At 40.3% G+C, this 17,873-nt stretch overlaps 1 protein-coding gene across 1 annotated transcript; it reads left to right on the top strand.

Annotated features, from left to right (window-relative positions):
• Positions 1 to 973: 973 nt before the first annotated feature.
• LOC115644815 (macrophage mannose receptor 1-like) lies at positions 974 to 15,428 on the top strand. Its single transcript, XM_030549281.1, has 6 exons — positions 974 to 1,120; positions 6,665 to 7,066; positions 10,180 to 10,344; positions 10,993 to 11,106; positions 12,631 to 12,777; positions 15,232 to 15,428. Exons 1-6 carry the CDS (start codon positions 1,060 to 1,062, stop codon positions 15,426 to 15,428), a joined length of 1,086 nt encoding a protein of 361 aa, XP_030405141.1. The 5' UTR covers positions 974 to 1,059.
• Positions 15,429 to 17,873: the final 2,445 nt, after the last annotated feature.

Genomic DNA, 17,873 nt, shown 5'->3' with positions numbered 1-17,873 from the left:
CAGGTAGCGGGTTTGGTGGTGGAAGATCAGCTTTGTGGAGTTTGTGGTGATGCAAGACAGCATATGGGGTGAAACTTTTCAAAAGTACCTCGTAGCCTTAGTCTCTTTTTCAGAAGGCAGCTTTCTCTGGCAAATGGAGAATAAACTAAGATAAAGGCCAGCTGTAATGTTAGTGTTAGAACCTTAGCTATTTCCAAGCGTTTTGACATTCAGGATTTTGGTCTACAATATTTTAAATTCCTAATGCTTCAATAGCAGCTTGGTCCAGGGGATAGGGTACATGATGGCACAGCCTGGACAACTTGCCTTCTCTGCTAAAAAAGGTGTATTTTTTAACTCAAGGAAACTTATGTATATAAGCTATCCTGAGGTAAAAACAGAGGAAAGAATAGGCATATTTGTTTTGCCGAGAGATAAACTATGCAAGGTCAGCCCCAGGCAGATGTATTGTGCTGACCCGGCCTAGCTTACTTCATGATACAACTAAAGTGCCTTGTCTTCACTATGTTTTGTTTTTTAACCTCAGGATAGTTCATGTACATTAGTTTCCTTGAGGTAAAATATATATATTTTTAAAGTAATGACAAGGCCTGGAAGTCAGAAGACCTGTTTTCTATTCTCTGCTCCATTGCTGACTTTCTAAGTATGTTTTTGAGAGTTAAAGTTCATTTTTGAAGGAATGGAACAGCTTTTCTCTTTTATTCTGTTTGCTCCCTGATACCTTCACTAGAGAGTTGATTGACCTGACAGTCCAACAACTGATTCATCTGTGAAACTAACAAGTCCAGAAAAACAGTATTGATCTGTCACTACATTATCTCCTACATTTCTATGGAAGGAAACTTTGTTCTTAGGAGCAAAGTTTACACCATGAATTTGAGTTATTTTAAAAAGCCACATGTGACAGGATATTTCCTTATTTAGAGCCCAGAGCTTTCCCCTGATCTGTCAGCCTTTTGAAACTGAGGAGGACCTGCCACCTAGCTTGTTTGAGAAGGATTTTATTGACAGCTACAAATTACAACACATCTCTTGGTGGAAAGGAGTTAAACATTTGTGATGATTCTCTCCATGTTGCTGGTTTTTCTCTCACTCATTCACAGCGCTTTGCAGCTACTGGGTAAGTCATTGTTTTGTCTCCGATATCAGAGTGGAAATGAAAGTGCTTCTCCTTCTTATGCTTTTCCTTTGACACTCTGGTTCAGTCTGTTTATTTTGCATTCATTATTAATCCTAATTTGAGTGATTTAAAGAAATGGGCTAGAGAGTCTTTTCCAGATGTGTTGGATCCTTCTCAGAATAAGGTAAATATTTACTGAAGCAGCAGGGTCCAGGCCTAGCAGGGGAGCAGAAGTAACAGCAGAGGCAGATACACTCAGGTACAATCTTGAAGATTCCTGTAGGATCTGATTTAATTAAAAATATATATCTATATAAAAGAATAAAACATACTGGATGTGTACCTTCTTCCACTTTAGATGAGCTTGTAAAAGAAAAGATGTGACTTGCAAATAAATAATTGGATGTTAAAGTGGGGATATATGGCTGTTGTTAGAAATATATAAGCTTGTGTGTAAGAATGTATCAAAGATATGGGCAGAAACTGGTTGGGGGCATTGGCATGGGGCAGAGTTAAGGTTGGATGTGCATATTTAACTCTGAATAAGAACTTTTGGGCCAAATCATGGTTGGCCCTGCATTCATAGAATCATAGAATCTCAGGGTTGGAAGGGACCTCAGGAGGTCATCTAGTCCAACCCCCTGCTCAAAGCAGGACCAATCCCCAACTAAATCCTCCCAGCCAGGGCTTTGTCAAGCCTGACCTTAAAAACCTCTAAGGAAGGAGATTCCACCCCCTGCCCAAGTAACCCATTCCAGTGCTCCACCACCCTCCTAGTGAAAAGTTTTTTCTAATATCCAACCTAAACCTCCCCACTGCAACTTGAGACCATTACTCCTTGTTCTGTTATTTTCTACCACTGAGAACAGTCTAGATCCATCCTCTTTGGAACCCCTCATTCCTCAGGTAGTTGAAGCAGCTATCAAATCCCCCCTCATTCCTCTCTTCTGCAGACTAAACAATCCCAGTTCCCTCAGCCTCTTGTCATAAGTCATGTGCTCCAGCCCCCTAATCATTTTTGTTGCCCTCCGCTGGACTCTTTCCAATTTTCCCACATCTTTCTTGTAGTGTGGGGCCCAAAACTGGACACAGTACTCCAGATGAGGCCTCACCAATGTTGAATAGAGGAGAATGATCACATCCATTGATCTGCTGGCAATGCCCCTACTTATACAGCCCAAAATGCCATTCGCCTTCTTGGCAACAAGGGCACTCTGTTAACTCATATCCAGCTTCTCATCCACTATTATCGTTAGGTCCTTTTCTGCAGAACTGCTGCATAGCCATTCAGTCCCTAGTCTGTAGCAGTCCATGGGATACTTCCATCCTAAGTGCAGAACTTTGCACTTGTCCTTGTTGAATCTCATCAGATTTCTTTTGAACCAATCCTCTGATTTGTCTAGGTCCCTCTGTATCCTATCCCTACCCTCCAGCATATCTGCCACTCCTCCCAGTTTAGTGTCATCTGCAAACTTGCTGAAGGTGCAGTCCATGCCATCCTCCAGATCATTAATGAAGATATTGAACAAAACCATCCCCAGGACCGGCCCTTGGGGCACTGTGCTTGATACTGGCTGCTAACTAGACATGGAGTCATTGATCACTACCCACTAAGCCTGATGATCTAGCCAGCTTTCTATCCACCTTACAGTTAATTCATCCAGTCCATACTTCCTTAACTTGCCAGCAAGAATGCTGTGGGAAACCGTATCAAAAGCTCTGCTAAAGTCAAGGAATAACATGTCCACTGTTTTCCCCTCATCCACAGAGCCAGTTATCTCCTCATAGAAGGCAATTAGGTTAGCCAGGCATGATTTGCCCTTGGTGAATCCATGCTCACTGATCCTCTCCTCTAAGTGCTTCAGAATTGATTCCTTGAGGACCTGCTCCATAATTTTTCCAGGGACTGAGGTGAGGCTGACTGACCTGTAGTTCCCTGGATCCTCCTCCTTCCCTTTTTTAAAGATGGCCACTAAATTAGCCTTTTTCCAGTCATCCGAGACCTCCCCTGACTGCCATGAGTTTTCAAAGATAATGGCCAAAGGTTCTGCAATCACATCTGTCAACTCCTTTAGCACCCTGGGACCTGGCCCCATGGACTTGTGCTCACCCAGCTTTTCTAAATAGTCCTGAGCCACTTCTTTCTCCACAGAGGGCTGGTCACCTCCTCCCCATGCTGTGTTGCCCAGTGCAGCAGTCTGGGAACTGACCTTGTTAATGAAGACACAGGCAAAAAAAGCATTGAGTACATTAGCTTTTTTCACATCCTCTGTCACTAGGTTGCCTCCCTCACTTAGTAAGGGATCCACACTTTCCTTGACTTTCCTGTTGTTGCTAACATACCTGAAGAAACCCTTCTTGTTACTCTTCACATCTCTTGCTAGCTGCAACTCCAAGTGTGACTTCAACTTCCTGATTTCACTTCTGTATTCCTGAGCAAGATTATTATACACCTCTCTGGTCATTTGTCCAATCTTCCACTTCTTGTAAGTTTCTTTTTTCTGTTTAAGATTAGCAAGGATTTCACTGTTAAGCCAAGCTGGTTGCCTGCCATGTTTACTATTCTTTCTACACATCAGGATAATTTGTTCCTGCAACCTCAATAAGGATTCTTTAAAATACAGCCAGCTTTCGTGGACTCCTTTCCCCCTCATGTTATTCTCCCAGGGGATCCTGCCCATCAGTTCCCTGAGGGAGTCAGTCTGCTTTTCTGAAGTCCAGGCTCTGTATTCTGCTGCTCTCCTTTCTTCTTTGTGTCAGGATCCTGAACTTGACCATCTCCTGGTCACTGCCTTCCAGCTTCCCATCCACTTTTGCTTCCCTTACTAATTCTTCCCTGTTAGTGAGCAGCAGGTCAAGAAGAACTCTGCCCCTAGTTGGTTCCTCTAGCACTTGCACCAGGAAATTGTCCCCTACACTTTCCAAAAACATCCTGGATTGTCTGTGCACCGCTGTATTGTTCTCCCAGCAGCTGTCAGGGTCTCCCATGAGAACCAGGGCCTGTAATCTAGTAACTTCTGTTAGTTGCACCTAAAGGCCCTAACTAGCATTGGAGCCACTATGCTAAGCACTTTATAAACACATAGTAAGAAACAGTTTCTGCCGATTTGACGCTTACCATCTAAACACACAAAACTGACAGAGTAGAAGAAAATATATTTTTTTATTATTCCCACTGTACAGCTGGAAAACTGAGGCACAGAGAGATTAAATGACTTGTTCAATGTCACACAGGAAAATGGTAGGCAAACTGGGGAGTGAACCCATATCTCCTGATCCTAGTCCAGTACCTTAGTCACAAGACCATCTTTCTTCATGGACCTTGATTACTTGGAGTTTCCCAGATTCTGCTCTGTGGCTTCAACTCTGTTCACCACAGAGCTGTGATGTTAAGACACAATCTAGCCATTAGGAATGGAAGTCACTGGGAGCTGTGAGTGTTCTGGAGTCTGAAAATGAGGATTATTCCATTTAGATGCCTAAATATGGATTTAGAACCCTAGTTTTGGATACCTGAGTTTGAAACATTTAGTGATAATATAGAATAATTTCTCTTTGGTCTTAACTATACCTAATAGAATGTTTGGTACCAATAGTTGTGTGTAGAGCTCTGTTCGATAAGAAATTCTGTGGTCACACTACAACTGCAGCATGGAATTGTGGGCAATAGACTTGTTTAAAATCACTGATCAGAGGTAGGGCTGAAAGGGGCCAAGGCCTATTATACATCTAAAAGAGGTTATTTTTATTTTGAAATTCCATTAAGGTATGTTCAGTATATTCATTTGATTTAGAAAAGTTAATGTAACAAGATACAGTTAACATCTATACAGGTGATTGAGGCAATTGATCCCCTCACTCACCCCCCGCATTAATTTTTTGTTTTGTTTTAGCCATTTAAAAACAATTTATTCTTCTCAATGGAGGCTAAGAGGTCAAAGTAAGAGGCCCCTGGCACTGATCACACAGGAATACACAATGACAACAAATAAATGAGGAAAAGGCTTCCTCAGCTGATGCTCAGCCTCTTGGCAGCCTTGTCACTCATTCTCAGAGTTCAGATGGATCCTCCTCAGCTGGGTTGTGGGTAATTGTTCTGCCTTGTCACAAAGGGGCTCCTGTGGCACCTGCTTTGCTAGGCCAAGAAGCCTTTCTGCCTCTTCTGTTGCTGAATTCCCCCTGTTGGAGCTGAGCAGGGAAGGAACAGCCAGCAGGAGCAGGTGGTGCCAATATGTGAGTCAGCTCAGAATTGTCCCCAGGCTCCTCCAGCCAGACTCAGCCATCCAGCAAGAATTCTCTGCACCAGCCACCAAGCAACCATAGCCCTCCAATAACACCTTAGCTACCCTCCCAGGTAGCACACATTTACCTGAAAACCCTAACACCCAGCTGTCACTCAACAGCACTCTGTTTACACCCAAAGAACACCCAGGTACCCCACTCTCCTATCTAACACTATATCCTGCCCCTGTGTCCTATCCTTGCTATAGCTTGGAGCAAGGTGTGTTGACCATAAGATGAGATTTATGGTTATAAGCAAATTATTTACATTATAAAAATTAGCTCATTAAATAATTCCTATAAAATGCTACACATGAGCTCCTTCAACACTTGTGTAAGCCCCAAAGCTAGAAGGCTTAGGGAGCTGGAACATAGGTACTTCTATAGAGGAAATACCAGTTATAGCCTTCCCTATTTATGTTAATTGTAATGTTGCTTAACCATACTTCCACATTCTGTGTTTCATTGCTGTAGTTGGAATTTGCCTATCATCTGATTGTATAAGTTATATTAGACTCCTACTGTAACTGCACTAATGAAACATTGGATAACAAGCTACTATTTTTGTATGCAGTGTAGTTGTAACCATGTTAGTCCCAGGATATTAGTGAGACAAGCTGGGCGAGGTAACATCTTTTATTGGACCCACTTCGGGTTTCCTTTGAGGATGAGGCCTGATAGGTATGATATAACTTGATCATTCTGTGAAAAGTGTTCACCCACAGGTGATAGGATATTTTTATCTTTTATCATTTTCCTTTGTTAGTTCATTCAAGAGCAGGGTGATTGTGTGGTTTCACCCACATAGTTATTATTGAGGCATTTAGTTCATCCAGAAAAGCTTCTTGGAAGAAGTTTGTTTCACCCACATAGTTGTTATTGGGGCATTTAGTGCAATCAGAAAAAACTTCTTGGAAGAAGTGTGTTTTTGGGACAAAGTTAAAGGAAAAAAGAAAGTTCCATTATAATTATTGCTTTGTTAAAATGAGGTATAATATAAATTCTTACATTTCTTCTTTGCTTGATTGTCTCTTTGTGTTGTGTATGCACAAGTCACACCTGATTTTTTTCCCCTTCCTACGTACTAGGGCTCCAGAAGATACTGCCTCTGTCGCTATAAGTGGGACTTGAACCCACAATCACTTGCCATGAGTAAAAGGCCCATTCTTGATTCAATAAAACAACACCTCACATCGTCTTACTGTTTTCCTCTCAACCTCTCTCCAACCCAAATGCATTAATTATTCTCATTTTGTTTTGCAGATAATGAAATATTTTTAATATATAATAAAGATCTCAAGCGCTGTGCACAAGCTCAGAGTTCTAGCTCCGTCACAACTGCCACTTGCAACCAGGACGCTGAGTCACAAAAATTCAGGTGGGTCTCTGATCACCAGCTTATGAGTGTAGCATTGAGGCTATGCTTGGGAGTGCCTTCAAAGAAAGACCAGGTGATGATCACTTTATATCCTTGTAACAAGACAAGTGAACTCCAACACTGGGAATGCAGAAATGAAACCCTTCTTGCAATCCAAGGAGAAGATTTCTTTTTTAACTCTGGCAGCAGAGAAGAAGGAAATGTTATGCTGCAGAAGGAATCAGGTGTGAGGAGTAAGTGGAAGATCTATGGAACCACAGATGATTTGTGCTCTCAGGGCTATGAAGGTAAAGTCTGAAAATTTATCTTTTTATTGTTCTGAACTAATTTATTTGTGTGTGTGTGTGTGTTAGAGTAATTTGATGTATATTCATCTGATTGTATAATCAGCCATGCTCAGTTCTCATGTGAGACTATGGCAGAGCATGACCAGGCTTCTACATCCCAACCAGGGGCGGCTCTAGACATTTCACCACCCCACGCGCGGCATCAGACCGCAGGGGGCGCTCTGCCGCTCACTGGTCCCGCAGCTTCAGTGGACCTCCCGCAGGCATGCCGCCGAAGGCACCCTGCCTGCTGCCCTCCCGGTGACCGGCAGAGCACCCCCCGATGAATGCTGCCCCAAGCACGCGCTTGGCGTGCTGGGGCCTGGAGCCGCCCCGATCCCAACCCTGCAAACATACTCTTCACTTTACACAGGAATCATACCATGATATGATTTATTCAGCACCATGAAGGAAAAAAAGTGTAACATTTGTTGTCTTATTTGTAAAACAAAAATGGAATTACATTATTTTTAATTATTAAATGTAACTTGTGTTAGTCTCATCAGCTGCAGTATATGTGCTAGTAAAGTACATTGTAGTTACTGGATGAGAGGCACAAATTTACCTCTGCTTACTTCACACTTCTACTTTGATGGCCCATTAATATCAGAAAAGAAAATCAATTCTGTGTACAGTTCCTCCAAATGCTGTAAGTGTCTTTAGAAGATGAAAAGTCCTTTTAAAAGTGAACTGAAAAGATATTTACTTAAAAATATACAATTGTTAAAAATGAAACTATACAAGGTACACTTTTTTTTCCATTCAAAGAACTTTATCTTAAAATGAAGTTAGTGAAAATAACTAGGTGCTTTCACCAGCTCATGAGCATGAGTTCTGAAGGTTCAATTTCCAGCTGCCACAGCTAATGATAACACGGACCAAATGTGTAAGTCACACAGTGTTTCCTTGGCTGTCTTATGCTGCTCTGAGAGTAACAGTTGGCCATCAGTGACTATGCATACAGTGGCCCTCCCAGGTGTGATACAGAGGATTAGAGAGTTGGGCACCTCAAGCTTCCTTATTTTTATTACTATTCCTATACTGACCTATCATTTTGTATCCTCAGATTTATTTACATTGCTAGGAAATGCCAATGGGGCACCCTGTGTATTCCCTTTCAAGCTGAGTGGTAAATGGTATGCTGAGTGTACAGATGCTGCCAGGTCAGATGACTTGCTATGGTGTGGAACAACAGCAGACTTTGACACAGATGAGTTGTATGGATTTTGCCTGTTAAAATCTAAGTTCTGAATGTTGATTTAGAGTATATAATAGCATAATATTTAGGAAACAGAACAACACTGCTGAAATGTCACTGACAGTGTCATGTTCACAAGGCAAAAACTTGAACGGATTTATTTTGCATCATCCTCTACTTCCACCCTATAACATTTCTTACAGGGCAATAATGTGAAATCTAGTGCAGTAGAGGCATCCATATAAAAGAACTCTGGCTAATTGGGGATTGTTATCAATTGCAGAGTTTTGAGCAGTATCTCTAAGCAACTCTAAATTCTATTGTAGTCAGCATAAAACCACAAGTGAATCAGGCAGCCACTATCAGTTGCCTCAGGGGCTACTTCCCTTACTGCCAGCTATGGATAGCAGCAGCATATTGCCTCTACATCTTTGTCAGGCCCCCTATATTGCATTTGCAGGTAGGGTGACTAGATGTCCCGATTTTATAGGGACAGTCCTGATATTTGGGGCTTTGTCTTATATTGGTGCCTATTTCTCCCCGTCCTCTGTCCTGATTTTTCATACTTGCTATCTCCTATGTCATAGACATTGGAGCTGGCTATGCTAGATCTATATCCCCTTAGGAGATGTCAGCAGTCTCCTGGGTGGTGAAAGGGAACAGAATGGGCCACAGGACCTGACCCAGCATGAGTAAGGGTTGTAGAATCAGGCCATTACAATCTTCCTGGAGATCCAAATACTCAGTTGATAGCCATATGTAGGGTCAGGAAGGAATTTTCCTCAGGTCAGATTGGCAGTACCGTTGTTTTTTTTCACATTTCTTTGCAGCATGTGGGTACAGGCCTCCAGCACTGGTGCACCTCAGTCTGTCGTATTCTTTGCCTGTAGCATACAGTAGTTTAATCTTCTGTGGGTTGTAATACTTTGATTTGATTTCAGTTGTTGTGCTTAGTGTTTGGGTGCTGGGTGGTGTTGGTGGCCTATGATTCACAGGAGGGTCAGACTAGATGATCTAGTGGTCCCTTCTGGCCCTAAACTCTCTGGCTCCATGACCCTATTGAAATGGATACACACATGAGATTAGAGAGAAGGTCACACTAGGAAGGTGAACTTTGAATTTAAAGAAGATAATACAAATGCAATCTCAGCCTTCATATTTCATCAATGTCATCATTTGCTTTTGATTTTCTTGCTTTTTCAGAATGAGAAAGTCAAAGACCAGATTCACCAGTTTGCTGTGACTGTTTTGTGCCTCTCCTGTGACGCAAAGCAGCTGTGAATCTGCCTTAACCAGTGCTGAATTTGGCCATAAAACTAGAAACAAATAACTCCTTCCTGAGGCTGCAATGGCTGTTGAGTCAACTCTAATCCTTTCTAGGCCTGCCTAACCCCACCTCCCAAATATGGCAGCATGGAAATGCACAGGGAGCCACCCAAGAGTTGTGCTTTGTCATGTATGAGACTGTAGATATTCTGGGCAGGAACCCCAAATTCTTACCTATTCTCTACTCCTTGTTGTGGAACCATGTTAAATCTATTATGACTGGGGCTGTGTAGTGCTATGGAGGAAGGTGCAGGATTTGCCCCATTGTATTTCTTTCTTTGGAAGATTGTCACGTTTGAGCTATGAAACTGAATATATCAGGTGAAATCTTGGCCCCGTTGAAATTAATGGCTTATCCCATTGACTTCAGTGTGATCAGGATTTCATCCATGGAGCAAAATAACAGACTCCCACTTTTAAAGAAAGGATTCTGTTTTCTCGATTGGAACAGTGCTACTTTACAAGTACACTCACAGTTAAATTTTATCATACATTTTATATGTATTAATCAGAATAAATGTCAACATTGCATCCCACTTCTCTCATGCAGATAATGAAACTCACAGATTTTGGACTACAGACCCTTTGACAGGCACCCACTACCAGATAAACTTCCAATCAGCTCTAACATGGCACCAAGCAAGGAAAAGCTGCCAGCAACAGAATGCAGAATTATTAAGCATCACAGAGATACATGAGCAAATGTATCTGAGAGGTGAATTATGGAAGCAATTCATCTATTGTAATTAATGAGACTTTTGAATATTAGCAATATGTGCTAACTCATAGGAAAAAACCTAAACGCAGAAAGTGATGTTTTTGAAACGTGATGTGGAATTACCATTTAAATGGCTTAGAAAGTGTCTGATTCAATTCCCTTTGCAGTAAATACAAGGATATCAACCTCAAAGAAAAGCAATTTAGGAAATGTCCTTGATATGATAAAACTGAAGGCAGAGCTGTTTTGTTGCATATTACACTAGATACTGCCATTTATAAGCTTACAGTACTGGAAATTCAGCTGTTCCTCATATAGAAATTCCAATACATACAGCATTCTGGGAATTTCCTTTCACATGAAACACCTGACTGGATTAACCCTGTCAGCAGCTCACATAAATATTGTGCACATAAATATAGGCTCTGTTTGAATTAAGCCTTTGAATGATTTTGCATCAAAACTTAGAGTGAATTTAGTAATAAAATATTATTTGCAGCACTTAATGCTTTTCATTGCCAAAGCTTATTGCAAACACTTTTGGAAACCACTAAACAGACATCTATTAGCCTCTTCAAAACATTGTGCCTGTAAAGTATTTTACAACTAATATATGATGATGTATTTTAATTTCTTTTGGTTTAGATTTAATTGACAGGATGAGATCTGCTCTGTGGATTGGATTTAACAGTCTGAATTTCAACTATGGATGGCAATGGAGTGGCAGCAGTCATTTCAGATATTTAAATTGGGATCTAGGTATGGATAATTTTTAGAATGGTTTTAAGGATGAAAATCTGCAGCTAGACTGTTGAGTGGATCTCAGTTACAATTTTGTACTATCTGACATATAAATATAGCATTTGTAATGATAGCCATGTGAATAGATCATCATTGAGCTCCACTTTAAAGATTTGACAGTGGAGTTATGCTTTAATACGTAATCTGAAAATAAAAAACGAAAACAAAACAGAAATCGTCATCTAATCATATATCAAAAGTAAAATGCAATAAAATCCTACAGAGCCCCTGTCTGGGTAACGGCTGGGTTGCATAAGGCATGTATTTAGAGGTAATGTTGAGTCAATTAAGACATCCAACATTCTCTTGGTGCCCCTTAAACTTCACCATCTCCATCTGAGAGCATCTCAAGGTGTCAGTTCTCAGTGGCAGTGAGTTTTAGTCTTTTTCAGAGTTTCTCCTCCTTATTTTTGGGCATTTCTTCTCGTTTTATATCCTAAAGAGTCTTTGACCATCTGAGTCCCTGTGCATTTACATTCTAGCCCTGAAGTAATCTCTACTGTTATCACAGTAACAATGAGGTGGCTCAAATTCAAAATTCCTGTTATGATCTCAGCTGCCTCACAAACCCCAATTTTATTCAACATTATATTTGCTTCCTGAGCAAATGTATTTGATTTTCTTTTCCTGACCCTCACCAAATCTGAAAGTTCCTTTGGTGTTGGGGTATATGGCTACCTACCTTTTCTGACACCATGACTGGGGGACGGCTTCAGACTCAGGCCTGTCTCTATCTTCCCTATGACTCCAGGGTTTGTCTATTCCCTGCTGGTCCCATCAAACTTCCTGCCCCACCCTGTTTATTCAAGAGATAGGGGAGCCTTGTGCCTTGGCCTCCTACAGCCTTCACTCAGGTTGTTTCTGCATTCCCTTGACAATGGGTTATATAGGTCAGTAATAAAATTCTCGTGTCCAATAATTTTAGCAAATATGATTTTCTACTTATCTTCTTTTACTTTCTAAAAGACAAATAGAATTTATAAAAGGAATATGAATGTTCCCCTTTAATGCATACAATTTCTCTTAATCGTTAGTGTCTGATTATTCAAACACTGGGGTAAGTTCTTCTTTCAATACATATGTATATAATTCCTAGCATGAACTGAAATCATGCACAAGAATCAATAGGGGAATATGCAGTGCACAAAAATATTGGGCCAAATTGTGTCCTCAGATTTCATGACAGTAAATAAGGGCAGAATTTGTCTCATTACGTTCACTATTCAGCAGTCATACCAGTATGACCTGACCCCAGTTGAATATTACATCAGATGTTATGTAATTCATATTTTATCACAAGTGTTTAAGGGGACATTGTCAAGTAAAGAACTATTTTTGAACACATTTCTTTAGCTACAGTATAAAAATAATAATACCAATGAAATGCTGAGTCCATAATCTATATGGGAAAAGAAACAAAACAAACATGAGGATTTGCACTGCCTACAGGAATTTCACTGGCTTTGAATTCATTTTTCGAAGGAAATCCTTCCCTGGAACCTGAGAAAATCTGTGCAGTACTGAATCCTAGAAAAGATGCTAAATGGGAAAACCGTGAATGTGATCAGAAAGTTGGCTATATTTGTAAAAGGGAAAACTCCACTTTGGATTCTTTCTCTCTTCCCTCAGGTAGGTCTGTCAATAAAAATTACAGTAAAAGCTTTTTATTTAAATTGTATGGATTTGGTCTGCAGAGCTATGCAACAGAAATGCATTTTTATTTATATGAAATTACAAATTTGCTTCATCCAAAAGTAATTCTTTTTAAAAATTGCATATGTTCTGTTTTGCTGGTTGCACAGAACAAACCATTCTACCCATTCCCCTGTTTAAAATACTCTAGGAATAATACCATTATTTAATTTTTCTAAAGTAGGATGTCTAATCTTTGGCAACTTTTCTAGAACTCAAATCACACCTAAGTTTAAACAATTTATTTTTGTTTTTTTTATTTATAAAAACAGAGGTGACCATCCAAACCATGGACATCCTGACATAATTTAACTTCACAAAGAAGTAAAATGGATTGTGCTTCCGCACGTGAAGCCAATAGGAGTTCAGGATGTTTAGCACCTGCTACAATGTGTTCTGAACTTCCAAGAACGACTCCCCTTTGCCTTGAGAGGTCACTGGATCTGGGCCTTAGCAAGCAGCAGGGTGATCACTGGAAGCCCTATAAAGACTGCAGTATGGGCGCATATCACCACCTGATAAAGTCAAATGGAATTGGTTCCTAGGTATTAGAACCTGTAACTGGCAAAGGGAACGATTTACTGCAGCACCACTTTTCTGAGAAAATAAAGGCAGCTATCCTGTCTCTGACAAACTATTTAATGAGAACCTATGATGTAGAAAGTAAACATATACAGAGAGATAATTGCTACTGTTGGGATTTTGTGGTTCACAATGAGTCTGATGCTGGGTAGAATCAAGGGACTTCGATTCTATGTGATGCGATTCAGTGCGATCTGATGCGATTCAATTCAGCAAGGCTTTATTCAATATGTACAAAAGGAGAGCCCCTGGTACAAAAAATCAGACAGAGTCCCTCCAGCAAGGAGCCCCTCCCCTTGCTATTTTATAGCACATGGCACTTACATAACAAGTTATATAACATGAACATCTAACCAATCAGATTTTACCTTTCCATAAATGGATTTGTTTATCACATGCTCATAGTTTCTCATTCCCTGTGCTGAGCTCAACCACCTCCCCCTGGCCTTCTCTAGAATGTTCCTAAGGTGGTGAGCCATAGCATGCTTCCCTATGCATAAGCACCCTGCAAACCACATTCCATCCAAAATGAAGATAAGCATATCCTTCACTACTGTTGTGATAATATACAAAACATAATTAGATGCAATGCATCATGTGAAAATATTACATCTGGAATTATAAAACATCATTTTGTCCAAATTTGCACATTTTGCAGTGTTGATGTTTTCAGACTGTGAAATCCAGTTGGCATTGATCCCATTTTTTTCAGTCTTGGTTGAATGTGTTTATATTTTCTACCCCAAATTCTGTGTATCATAGCAGATAGATCTAATAGCCTGACATATTTATATGCAGAATAAGAAAAAAAATACTTCCAGTATCTTAACTCTGCTTTTATTTTTAATTAATTGCATAATTAATTTCAAATTTAACCACACTTATTCCAGGCTCTAACTTGAATTGTTCTGAAATATTTTTATTTATTGTAAGAACAGCAAAGAATCCTGTGGCACCTTATAGACTAACAGACGTTTTGGAGCATGAGCTTTCGTTGGTGAATACCCACTTCATCAGATGCACGTGGTGGAAATTTCCAGGGGCAGGTATATATATGCAGGCAAGCTAGAGATAATGAGGTAGTTCAATCAGGGAGGATGAGGCCCTGTTCTAGCAGTTGAGGTGTGAAAACCAAGGGAGGAGAAACTGGTTTTGTAATTGGCAAACCATTCACAATCTTTGTTTAATCCTGAGCTGATGGTGTCAAATTTGCAGATGAACTGAAGCTCAGCAGTTTCTCTTTGAATTCTGGTCCTGAAGTTTTTTTGCTGCAGGATGGCCACCTTAAGGTCTGCTATAGTGTGGCCAGGGAGGTTGAAGTGTTCTCCTACAGGTTTTTGTATATTGCCATTCCTAATACCTGATTTGCGTCCGTTTATCCTTTTCCGTAGCGACTGTCCAGTTTGGCCGATGTACATAGCAGAGGGGCGTTGCTGGCATATGATGGCATATATTACATTGGTGGACGTGCAGGTGAATGAACCGGTGATGGTGTGGCTGATCTGGTTAGGTCCTGTGATGGTGTCGCTGGTGTAGATATGTGGGCAGAGTTGGCATCGAGGTTTGAAATCACAGCCCCCAGTTACTGCAGCATTGGGTAACTGCTGTGGTCACAAAAAGAGCAGCCAATACTGCCGCTAAGTAGAATGATTTGCTTTCCTGGTGGTATTTCCTATCTCTTCTTGAATGAACATGAAATAGACATTAAGTAGACATCATTGTCAATATATCTGGAAAGGCTTTGTAATGCAATGTAACAATTTCAGCTCATCGTCATAAAATCTGCTCCTGAAAATTATTACAATGCAGATAAAAACATAGCTGAATTTATGTTCTTAGAGCCAATTGTTGAGCTGTGGATTGGTTTGAATGACCTCAGGATTCAAATGTGTTTTGAATGGAGTGATAAGATGCCTGTGACATACACAAAGTGGCTCCATGGAGAACCAACCATTGCAAAGAGCAGACAAGAAGATTGTGTTGTTATGAAAGGACAGGTGAAATAATGCAATTATATCTATGCATTAACAACATATTTTCTTTCTGTTTTTTATTTTCAATTAGATGTCCAAAAACTGGAGAACTTGTTTTAGAATAATACCATATGATGATATCTCTAGTTGCTCGGCAAGTTTATGCTTTAAATTTTAGAGAAACTTAGATCAGTATTAAGATACGATAATACATTTACTTCTCTAGCATATCCAGCAATCCTTGTAACTCTGTACCCAGGCTTCAGGCCAGCTCAATTCAACAGCTGTAGCTTCTTTATGAATCAACTCATGGACTAGCTTCAGGGAAAAAATAATAAGCATATTTCTTTTTTATTTTTAAAGGAAAGTTGCCAAAAAAAAGAAAAAGAAAGAAAATAAGCAGTTGTGTAAAGAATTTTAGTTCCTCTTAACCGACAATCTTCTTCCCAAACTGCCTTCAGGATGGATACTGGGCAGACAGTGTTTGTGAAAAGAAATTTGGATAAATTTGCAAAAAGAGTCCATTGCAAGACACTCCTGGAACAGTGAAGCACATTGATCCTGGCTGCTGGAAGGTAGGGACAAAATAAATTATGTTTAGATCAGATAAAATCACCCTTGAAATAGCTTGGTATTTTTGTATTTTTGACTAGGACATTGTAGTTTATATTTGCTGATGATTTTCAATCTGAAAAAAATGTGGTCCTTCATTTAAACTAAATTTGATTTGAATTCCTTCAGACACATGCACCCCTCTCCGAATGAAACAGAAACTGGTATTGTAGCTTTGGGCATACACGATTCGTGTTGGTGTACATATATTTCAACACTGTGTAATTAGCTATTGGGTAGCACAGTGTGGGGATTTCTGAATTGTGTGGCATCACTTTCTCAATGGGTGCAGAATGATGCTGTGTTCTATTAGTGGGAATCTGAATTTTTAGAAATGGCTAAGCACTAGAACTGTATTCATGAAACCATTTTAAAACAATTTACTGTTTCCTGTTCTTTTTTTTCTCTCTTTCCCCTCCTTTCGTTTTTCTTAATATATCATAGAATCATAGGATTAGAAGGGACTGCAATGGTCATCTAGTCTAACCCCCTGCCAAGATGCAGGATTTGTTGTGTCTAAGCCATCCAAGACAGATGGCTCTCCAGCCTATTTTTGAAAAGCTCCTGTGACGAAGCTTCCACGACTTCCGAGGCAGTCTGTTCCCTTGTCCTACTGTTCTTACAATTAGGAAGGTTTTCCTGAGAGTTAATCTAAATCTGCTGTGCTATAATTTGAAGAACCCATTGCCTCTTGTACTGATCTCTATGGCAAAAGAGAACAACTTTTCTCCATCTTTTTTATGGCAGCCTTTCACATATTTGAAGACTGCTAGCACATTCCCCCCGCCTCTTTATCTCCTAAATATACCCAGTTAATTCAGCCTGTGCTCACAGGGTTAGCATTCAATCCCTTTGATCATCTTTGTCACTCATCTCTGGCTCCTTACAGTTTCTCTACATCCTTTCTATACATTGATGACCAAAATGGGACACAGTATTGCTGGGGCCTAACCAGCACTGAGTAGAATGGTACAATCACCTCCTATGACTTGCCTAAAATTGCATTTGCTTTTTTTACAACGTTGCATTGGAGGTCGTGATCCACCACACCACCCAGATCCTTCTGAGCTGTACTGCTGCCAAGCCAGTTTTCCCCCATTCTGTATTTGTGAATTTGGTTTTTCTTCCCCACATTGTAGCACCTTATTTCTTTGTTGAATTTCATTTTATTGTCTATAGTCCAGTTCTCCAATTTATCCCTCTGAATTTTAGCTCTATCCTCCAAAGTATTGGTAACCCTCCCAGCTTTGTTTCATCTGAAAAGCTGATCAGTGTGCTCTCTATTCCTACATCCAGGTAGTCAAAAAAGATTTTAAACAACACTAGACTCAGAACAGATCCCTGTGGAACCCCACTTGAGACCTCCCCCCAATCCGATTCATTCCATTAATAGTTACTCTTTGTTTGTGGTTGTTTAAACAATTATGTATCCACTTAATGACAGTTCTGTTGAGCCCACATTTCTCCTGCTTTCTTATTAGAATGTTATGTGGGGCTGTGTCAACGGCCTTGATGAAGTCCAGATATATTATGTCCACCACATTCCCCTATCTACCAAATCAGTTACCCTGTCAAAGAAGGAAATCAAGCTCATTTGGCATAATTTGTTCTTGGTAAATCCATGCTGGCTGCTAGTGATCACCCCTTTATCCTCCAGGTATTCACAAATTGAATATTTTATACAGTGCTCTAGTGGTTCCCAGGTATTGAAGTCAGCCTGACTGGTCTATAGTTTCCCAGCTCCTCCTTTTCCCCCTTGTTAAAGATGGGCACTATATTAGCTCTTCTCCAGTCTTCTGGGACCCCACCTGTCGTCCATGAGTGTGTAAATATTATTGCGAGCGGCTCCAAGATTCCTTCAGCTAG

Source organism: Gopherus evgoodei, chromosome 2, assembly GCF_007399415.2.
Source record: "Gopherus evgoodei ecotype Sinaloan lineage chromosome 2, rGopEvg1_v1.p, whole genome shotgun sequence".
Taxonomy (NCBI): Eukaryota; Metazoa; Chordata; order Testudines; family Testudinidae; genus Gopherus; species Gopherus evgoodei.
The sequence above is the reverse complement of the archived record's forward strand: the minus strand, read 5'-3'. Positions and strand labels throughout refer to the sequence as shown.

Coding starts and splice junctions, on each gene's coding strand:
- LOC115644815 (XM_030549281.1), top strand. CDS start 1,060: ATGATTCTCTCCATGTTGCTGGTTTTTCTCTCACTCATTCACAGCGCT. Junction 1,121..6,664: donor CAGCGCTTTGCAGCTACTGG/GTAAGTCATTGT, acceptor TTTGTTTTGCAG/ATAATGAAATATTTTTAATA. Junction 10,345..10,992: donor TGAGCAAATGTATCTGAGAG/GTGAATTATGGA, acceptor CTTTTGGTTTAG/ATTTAATTGACAGGATGAGA.